The 10,171-nt window shown below is 40.9% G+C and overlaps 1 protein-coding gene across 1 annotated transcript in view; it reads right to left on the bottom strand.

The window, feature by feature from the left end:
- Window positions 1-375: 375 nt before the first annotated feature.
- LOC126188682 (coiled-coil domain-containing protein R3HCC1L) overlaps window positions 376-10,171 on the bottom strand; it is a gene marked incomplete at its 5' end in the record, with an annotated part of 51,688 nt that continues 41,892 nt past the window's right edge. The window contains 3 exons of the mRNA XM_049930289.1: window positions 376-1,300; window positions 1,397-1,633; window positions 4,507-4,756. Coding sequence (XP_049786246.1) covers window positions 1,236-1,300; window positions 1,397-1,633; window positions 4,507-4,756 — 552 coding nt within the window. The remainder of the gene's footprint in view (window positions 1,301-1,396; window positions 1,634-4,506; window positions 4,757-10,171) is intronic.

The raw sequence follows: 10,171 nt of genomic DNA, 5'->3' as shown, positions 1-10,171 counted from the left end.
GTTCCTTCCTCAGGAAGGAAAGAGGGATAGGTTGGGAAGGTTCAAAACAAAGATCAGGTCACTCGGACTCCAGAATGAGGAGGACTCACCTGTTGTGAGGAAACTGTCAGCACTTGGGGAAAGGTAGGACACTAGGGGGGCATCTGCAACATTCTGATAGTTAACAAGTGACTGGCATTTCTCTGGTGATTGCAGTAATACAGGCAAAGGGAGAATTAAATGGTTGGATTGTAAACTGAATTCTGTTCCCTCGATTATGGAACATGCATTTTTGTCATTATGAATTACTTATACATACAGGAGCTTTATCGGCCATATATTTACGTAACAGTCGGCGGTTCACCAGTTTTGTGGGTAGGAAAAACTTGAGCTGACTGCTGTTTCAAACTTTTCTTTTATACCAATACATCTGAACTGAAATATCATTGCCATCAATATACAATGTAGTGTATCAGAACAATATAATTAACTGGCAACATTACAGAAACGTCTGCCAGTATCTTCCTATATTTTACATCTTAAAACTCTGGTCCCTGGTTTCTTTTTCTGAACATTCCCCACTGAACAGTGGACAACTAAACAGGTGTTGCTTGCATTTTCAGCATTATTACCATATTGTGTGAATTCAGCTTTTCACAAAACATATGAGCAATCAGATGATGATATAAAAGACAAGGCATATTAATGTGATTCATTCTAGTAGATTGTCCTCCCTTCACCCATATGGGGCCATTTTAGGAATTTAAACCTGCAGTACAAAAGACCGCAGTAAGGACAATAGCTGCTTCAGATTCCATTCCTTAATCTTCAACAACTCTGCAGTAAATGTCCAATTCTATATTTATTTTAAATATTTGAAGCTTGTTTATACTGGAATCATGTAACATCTGTTCCAAACAAAAATGTATCAAAATTATTTTATGTCAGATGTAACAATCAAAAGATGATGCTACTCAAGTTCCAAAATATTTAGTAAGAGCTTCTTACAAAATATCATTGCAGTGAACAGTTTTCATTGATTAATGGCACTTAACAGGTATCATTACCTGCCTCTCAGTAAGGAACATCACTGCATAAATTAACAATATTATTATTATGTAACTATGAACTTCGTTTTGTTACATTCTATACAACAGTGCCACAACTCTGAAGAATAACTATTCAGTAAAAACATGTACATGAATTTAGCTTTCATATTAAAATATTATACAAAAATATTTTCTATTATTTGTCACTTAGTTTGCAGAAAACGTTCCTTCCCATATTTCATCTCTCTGTTTTGCTGCTAACCGTTTCTTCTCTGTAACAAGAAAAAGAATCTTCCTGTTAGCATTATCTATAATATATGTGTGTTTACATTATATAAATTTCAACATACAGCACTCATATTCATTACCTCTGGCCTCCCTTAGAAGTCGTCTTTCAGCTTCACGCTCTTCTCTTGTAACATTTACTTTGACACCCAAGGCTCCAGTAACCAGACGTCGAGCCAGTGCAGCACACGTTTCTGGCCTTACTTTGTAAGGCTGAAGGAATTCTGCTGATCGCCGTGCCTTCATTCGTGATTCATGGCTTGCCTCTCTCAGTGGACGAGTTTTAACAAAGGGATGTTCTGCTGCCAAAACTTCAGCAGCTGTGAAAATTACAGCAAACTTAAAAGAGTAACGGAACACAGGGCGATCACAAAAAGTGACATTACAAAGGTAGGATAAAGAAACAACTTTAAAGACATAACTACCTTTTTCACTTCAAGTAAAGAAAAAATAATTAGTTTAATTCTTGCAAGTGATGCTGTGTATCCAAAGGACATAAAAGTTCTTGTCCTCAGACAGATTAAAATTGTTTGAAACAATGATTAAAATGAAAGTTGATCTGTGATAAGTATTTCATTTTAAAGGGTTTAACCTTACCAAATGTAATGTAATAGTAGCGTTCACTGTCAACTCAGTTTGGAAGGGGCAGTGCCGGAAATTTCCAACAAGGGCAACCTAGGCAATACATACTGGACGGTTTTACTCAAACTTTCACTACCAGAGCCGGTGTAGACAGTACACTATTAACCAGACAGGTAGCATACTTTATAGAAATGAGGTTCAGACTGTGCACTGCAGGATTTGCATTGTTAGTAGTGTTTGTGCCTCAGTGTGCATTACAATTGCAGATAATCAACAAGGAACTGGATAAGGTGAAGAGCGCTTTCCTCACAAAACTGCTGTATCAAAACAACAGCAATAGTACTGCTGCTCTTCATGAGTATCATGCACAGAAGGAATACATATTGGTCCTCTTTCTGCAATGAGGTTGAAGAACACGATTAGGAAGTTTGAATTAACCGGCAATTTAGGAATCGCTCCTGGGGGGGGGGGGGGGGGGGGGGGGGGGGGTCCGACAGCCAATTGTGTCACAAATTGTTGAAGAAGTTTCTGTTGCCACTGCTGAAAGTGCTGGATGCAATGTGTGATCTTCAGGCAGTGCATGAGCTATGTCATGACAGCTGAACATTCCATGGACCACAATTTAAAACAAAAAGTGCCGCAAACAACTGTGGAAGACCAATGACCTCAGCAGTTAGGTCCCTTAAGAATTCACACACACACACACACACACACACACACACACACACACACACACACACACACACACAGAGAGAGAGAAACAAAATAAAGAAAAAGAAAAAAAAAACTGTGGAATGGCATCTCTAGGGCGTTTCCAGGCGGTCTTAGATGCAGGTGGTCATCACACTGAGCAATGATTATAACATGGAATGTAAACATGAGCTCTAATTAACAAATGTTACCCTCTCATCTGAAAGTTAAAATGTGTATATTTCTATGGTTTATTCATTATTTCTCTTCCACCTGTCCATACAAATGTTTCCAACAAGCTTCATTGTCCTACAATTATTTGTTTTTCATGGGGGCTTCTTCAAGTAGTGAAAGTTTAATTACAACAACCTTGTGCATTAGTTGTGGGATAATGGACAGGGATTGTAGCAGTTACAGGTTAAGTAGATTGGGTGGTGACAACATGCTGGAGGATGGCTATTGCAAACTAACCTGTGAGTGATAATTTTCTTGAGTAGTTTTAGTTACATACACTAAAAAGCTTTTCACTGCACTGAGCAAATGCCGTGATTGAAATTACAATTTTTAGGTTCCATAGAGTCAAATGTTTAAGAATAGTGAACTCTGATAATCTGCAAGCTGCTGACAAATATGCGGGTGGCTCTGATTTTGGTACATTGTAAAATATGGTTAGAAAAGTTCTAGCAAAATGTAAGTAAAATGGAGTAAAAGAGAGAATTCACTAGATAGTAGAAGTGTTAGGTCGTCAACACGCACAATAAAAATGATGAAAACTTTTTCTAGCTTTGGGACAAAACAGCCCATGTGCATGCCGCCCCCTCCCCCTCCCCCGCGACACACACACACACACACACACACACACACACACACACACCTGGCAGCGGCGGTGGCAGCAGCAGCAGCAGCAGCAGCAGCACTGTGTGTATATGTTTGTAGGTTGTTGAACGGTTCATTAGGAAGTTCTTGCTAGAAAGATTTTCAACCTTTTCTGTGTTCTTGTTGGTGACTCAACACTCTATACAAAGATTTGACTCCCCTTACTCCAAATGACAAAATATGAAAAATGGAGCACACTAAAGAAGTGGCATATGTGCGTCCAAAAGATTGCAAGAAGGGTGGTGGCAGGAGAGTAGTACAATTGTATATTTTAAGAGCGTAATTTTTTTTACTCAGCCACTGTGAGACTTTCCAAAGGAAAATATAGTGGCAGTAGAAATAGCTAAACAATTTTTTTTTAAAAAGACAAAGAAATGTTTATTGCTACAAGTCTTCAAACAATCCAAAATCAACTGGTAATTAACAACTTATTAAAACAGCATGGTGGATCTCTGATTGATGCATCTGCCTTTGTGGATATTTCTATCAACTGAAGCATCCATGCATGTCTCCGATTACTCACTCTAATTCATGACACCATAGATCTCCAACTAATTGTGAAGGAGAATTGGAATGAAAAGAGCAACACAGAAGCAATTTGAAGCTGTGATTTGATCTGTGAGGCATGTTCAATTAACCATTGTAGATTTTCAGTAATGAGACAAGCCATGTCATTTTCCTAACAACTGGCACTATTTTGCAAGTTGTAAAACTGGTGAGGTCATTTGGACAGGCAGACTATCATACAATCCCATAACAGTGTAGCTATTGTTGACTCAAAAACATTATGTATTAACCACTAGTATAGACAGGCATCAACACTGAAAATATGGTACCCAAAGACATGTCAATGAGATGTTAGCAATATTATTATTTTCTCTGTTTTGAAATTTTAGATGAACAGGTTTTGAGCATCAGTAAATTAATAACGAAATTGAGGCAGGACAAAATATCAAGATGGTGGCCCTTTTTCATACATATAACATTTTGATAGACAGTTTAATCAAGGAACAAACCGTAGTGGTAGCCAACTGCCACTACTTACCAACAAATGAGCTGCTAAAAATTCCTAGTGCATGTGTATTATCCACCCACTTAATTTCAAAGCCACCATTTTTATAAGGAGAAAATATGGTGACAAGATCTTCCGTTTTAAATGCTGCTGGAAAATTATATATTTCAATAACATGAGAAAATTCATCACCAGGGTCAAGAATAATTTCTGGCTTATTTTGGTAACCATTGTAATCAGACTTGGGCTTTTCAATTTTCACTGAGCCAACAGCATTTGTAATCTGTGGATCAAAAACAAAAGTAAGTATGTCACTTTTGTCAGAAAATTTAGAATTGTTAGTTTATAACTAGGCATTGTAAAAATAGTCAAAGAAACTGAAAATACAACAAATACAGCACTAAAAACACTACTCTTAACACGTCTTACCTAATGTTACTACCCCTTAGAAAATGCTCTAATCATATAATGATCAAGTGTTTGAGCTTCTTACATGGTGAATATAAGGCTCAAAATTACTAAAAAAGAAGTATAAAATAAAGTTTATAGAAGTGCGCGTATGAGTGTGCGGGAGGGGCGGGGTCCTTGGAGTTAACCGCACTCAATGGCTAGGTTATCCGCAGGGAGTGAAACTCTTATGCGGGACTGCCTATAACATGATGTTTGTTTGCTGCCGGGCCACTTGGGAGTGCTACAAGCTTAACAGTCAGTCATCTTGCTTCCCTATTTTCTTCCACGTTTGTTCTTGTTTCATAGTTAACAGAACTGGTTTCATCACATTGTACTTCTCATTACAGCTTCTTGTGTGTATTGCTCTCTTTTTGAACTGCTTTGTAAATATGTCACTCATATACTAATTGTGTTCTGCTTGCATTCGTAATATTGGGCGTGGGAAATGATTTCATATAAAACAGAAGCTGCATTTGTTGCACTGTGTTCTGTGGACTTGTGTGTATTTGTTACTGCTTACATGCCTGTGTGTGAACTGCTTAATTTAAATGCACTGTAAGTACACTGATTTTGTTCTTCTTTAATTCTGTTTGCATTTACTTTCCACACTTTCTCGCAATTAATGGAAAACTCCACGTTAGCAGGTTTTGTCAGTATTGGTATTCAACTTTATTACATTCTGTCATAGATGCCAATGATTTTACATGTTATTAACAAGTTCTATAAACAATACATTTTAAAAGAAGTCAATGACACACTTTCCCACCAGACTCACCCATTTAAGCATACATGAAAAATATTATCATCTAGTACTCTTATGACACAGCCCAAGAATATAGATAGTTGTGCCTTATTTTCCCGAATTTGATGTCTACTGCCAACCCATTTTGAGCACTGTCAGTCCCTGTTTCCTTACCCTAACATGGGTCTTGCAGTGCTATTATTCTGAAGTTCTATGGTCATCAACACCCTTACACATATTAAAGGAAATGAATGTAGATAAAATAACTGACACAGTTGTTACACATTGAGGAGGAAACCTATACAACACCACTCATTCACTCACTCCCACCTCACTTGCATCGATCCACACATTCAGTCTCTCTCACAAGCTACAAGAAAACAGAGATAGGAGAAAGGGTCTATATATGGGATTAAAGCGTAAGTAAAATGACAGAGGAGCTAAAAGTAAGACACAGGGAAATGTGACCAGCTGACCACTTATGAAAAACATGGATGAGCTTGTCATCTTGTTAATACATTAAGAACATCTCATAATTTTAGGAAACAAGTTGGACATATCACAAAATCTTAAAACTTTAACCAAATTTATTTGAATATTACTTAAAATAGACGTCAGACTTGTCAGCAAATCTGCCACTGCCTTCAGGTCTGAAAATAAAACACAGTGTAATAAAATGTGATCTGTAGTCATATGCACCACTGGAGGGTCGTCTTCCCAAGCAATAAGCCACATGTCATAGGGCTGTGGCCTAGGGAAAACAAGTGGAGGACCTCGTCCTGTCTGCATGGCTGGAAGGAGGCACACCATAGCCGCATTGTGGACTTTACTAGATGGAGCTTATTGTCTGCACTTCCAGCCATACAGCTTCCCATCGACGCACGACTCTACGTCAACAGTGAGACAATAGCCTGCAGTGGGATGGTACACTGAACTAAGTGAAGATCACAACACGCCTCTTTGGCTGCTACATCCACCCTTTCATTCCCCACAAAATCCATGTTTCCTGGCACCCAGGAGAAAGACACCTCCTTCCCCAGCCTTTGTAAGTGGGCATCATGAATATCCTGGACTACTACGTCGGCTGCATACCAGCAGTGCAGAGACTCATCGGCACTCAGGGAGTCTGAACAGATGAAGAATTTAGCAGGCATGGCACAACTCATCTGCTCCTGTGCCCTCAGGATTGTAGATAATCTGGCATTGAATACAGTGAACTCTGGAGGAAACCTCGAGGACACAACTGGGGAAAACAACAGAGCTGTCAATGGAATCCCTGTTTAGACCCAATCATGAACATAGCCACATAGCTCTAGTGATAATTTGAAATGTCAAAATATCACACTTAAAACAAAACCAGGAGTGCAGTCTCTCCTGTACGGCATGAAATTTAAAATTACTCTGGGCAACAATCAGTTAAAACTCCAGATTTGAACCTGTACGTGCCTGACACCAAGGGACTCCAACACAAGCCGCACGTCGCCAAAATAGCCTCACTGCCCATGGAAGACTGGTAATGAGGCGCTCCGTAGCTGGATGAGCAACGGTGTAATTGCTGGTGAACTGGGAGTGGAGAGCAATGCACACATATGACACAAAATGGGGAATTGCCGTTGGATGGTAAGAGGCAGTTCATCAGCCTCAGCACACAGACTGGGTACGGGGTTGGGCCTTTAAGCACCCATGGACAGCCTGATCCCTTCATGGTGAATAGGGTCAATTATTTTCAGGTAAGGCGGCCTTGCTGACCTGTACACATAATTCAGTCACAATCACACAAATACCCTACAAAACTGGAACAGATTTGCCCTGTCCACTCCCCAAGCACTGTGGCTAACACACTTCAAAATGTCCAGTGTCCTCTGGGCCCTTGCCTTCAGGTGTTGACAGTTTGGAATCAAAATTGAGGTCCAAAAACCACAGAGCATTATTAAAAAAGAAGAATGGTGTTCTACAAACACAATTCCAGTAAATTAAAAATACAATGAGAGAGTGATTCAAATGACCATGCAAGCATGCACTTACGCACAAAATGCACATGTGCACACACACACACACACACACACACACACACACACACACACATTTCTTTGGAGAAATGTAAAACCAGTCTTTGCAGCCCACTCTTCAAACCTCTTTAGTACAAGCTACGACTGATGAGTTGCTGCTCTGAGGAACACCATCCGCCTGCTAAAAACTATTCAACAACAAGTCACCAACTTGGTACTGAAAACAGCGCTTTGATAAAGACCAAATTAAAATGGGCCGATGGCCACGGAAGACCTACTGGTGTCGCTCCCATAGAATATTGTGTCTCCAAGTAGTGTCATATGCCTTAGTGATGTCAAAGAATATACACATACATGGTGTTTACGTAGGAAAGGCGGCAGCAAAGCTGCCCCCACCAGCAGAGTCAGGTTGCAACAGTGGATCAACATCCCACGAATCCACACTGAGACCATCTTAGGAGCTCCTTGGTCTACAACATCCAGACCAAAGAATGCATAACTATTCACTCCAAGGCCTTTCCTACACAGTTCGTTAAGGCAACGCTGCGGTGGCTACTGGGGCACATTTGGTCCTTTCCTGCTGTATCGGATTTGGTCATGACCAGGCGCAATATCACAAGCCACAGACAGTGCTGACTCCTGCTACCACAAGGAGAATAGGCAGTTGTAGAACTTCGAACTGTTGGACTTGGAAGTCCAACTCAACAGAACAATGGATCCTGGCTCGCAGTGACAGCACTGATCACACACTTTTACTTGATCCCTGAGCAGAAGGTGTTGGGAGCGGAAGCTTGCAATCAGCTCATTGCACATTGGCTGCTGGGATGAGCCTGTCTTCTTTTACCAGATCCAGGAGCTTATAGCTTATAAAAGAAATGAATGGATAATGGACTAATGTGCCACAGAAATGATATGATAATTTGTGGCAAGTGGCCGGAACGACCAGGTACAGCCTCTTCACTTAGATTTATAAATAAATTTTACAACCATTACACAAAATACAATAGACAGTGCTACACTATTAATATCTTTACTATGGCTACTTATTATTTAAGGTGCACAATACTGTTGGGTAACTAAAGTTGACAATGAGCATAAATATTTTGAAGCAGCATGAAGTCAGCAGAATTCCACCGATCATAGAGAGGATAAGTTAAAGTGTGTGACCTGCAGTCATTACAAAACGCTCTGCTGTCTGGGCGATGTCGCCAGGAGCTTTTTGGAGACACCAGTTTCAACAACGTCACTATAAGTAACCAACTGCCTATATCGGAAATCCTCCAGACAGCTTCCCATGCTGTAGTTGTCAAGCAGAACAGTTGATGGAGTCCAGGAGAAATTGTCATCACCTTTTCTTGTTCTCCTTGAGGATGCATCAAGCGATGGCCCTGCTAAGTGAAAGTCTGTGAGGTTTTCTGATGTTAGGCAGTACTTAAAACAGTCGCACCCACACGTCTGACCCGGATCACTGAACAGCACTCGTCAGTCCACCAAAGGACAGACAGTCTATATGACATGTCAGCAGCCTGGTGTACTACTTGTGTGATGTGGTCCACCCAATCTTGGATGCTGTCAGAAAGTTCAAATACAGACACCTGGTTGAACACAGTCCAGTTGGCTCTGCCGATTATCCATCATGGCTGAATACTTTCATGGAGAGCTTCATCCAGCAGGTGAAGTGGTCAATGGAACGAAAGTCATCTGTGACTTCCCACTGAGTCCACAAGGGCTAGAGAGCTAAAAGAGAAGTTGATGGCTGAGGATGACCCAGTAGTACAGAAATGTGAGGGTATTGTTGAGGATGTCATGAGGCTCTGCAAAACCTGACCCCTGGGGCAAGTACAGGTCGAACCCCACAATACATGATGGCCACTGAAGTCTTCCAGTAGCAGAAACTGTCGGGTAAGATCCATGAGAGCCTTAGAGTCTATTACATCTTGCGGAGGTAAGAACAGTGTCCAAGCAAGCAGTGATCCTCTGATACACATGAATTTCAATTACAACTGCTTGTAGGTCTGTAGCCAGGAGGAGAACAGCGGAGTAGTGTGTGTTATCTACTAACACAGTGACTCTTCCCCTGGCCCTATCCCAGTTGGGTCATCCTTGCAATGGAAGGTACAGTCCTGTAGTACAAGGGGTACCAGATGCTTTAAAATGTATATCCACAAGCACAGAAGCACAGGGGGTGCTCTTGTGCTAGGAGTTTCAATTCTTCCACATGGCGTGAACCCATTGATGTTCCACTATAGTATGGGAGCCATTTACCATAGGGGTAGCACTTTCACCCCATCTTTCTGATGGAGGGGTGGAGAGGGGGGGAGGAGCCCACAGTGGGTGGAGGTTTGGTCTCAGGGCAAGATGAGTGCCCCAGGCCGACATCAAGGTCCATCGGATCTGAAGATGAATTACGAGAGATTCAGAGCAACATCGACATAGTCAGACTGCTTACTTCCCGCCACTGTCAGTGGCAGATTCTTTGCCTCTGACTTCATTTTTT

The sequence above is a fragment of the Schistocerca cancellata genome, chromosome 5 (genome assembly GCF_023864275.1).
Source record: "Schistocerca cancellata isolate TAMUIC-IGC-003103 chromosome 5, iqSchCanc2.1, whole genome shotgun sequence".
Classification (NCBI taxonomy): Eukaryota; Metazoa; Arthropoda; class Insecta; order Orthoptera; family Acrididae; genus Schistocerca; species Schistocerca cancellata.
Note: the sequence above shows the minus strand (reverse complement) of the source record. Positions and strands in the feature narration are given on the sequence as shown.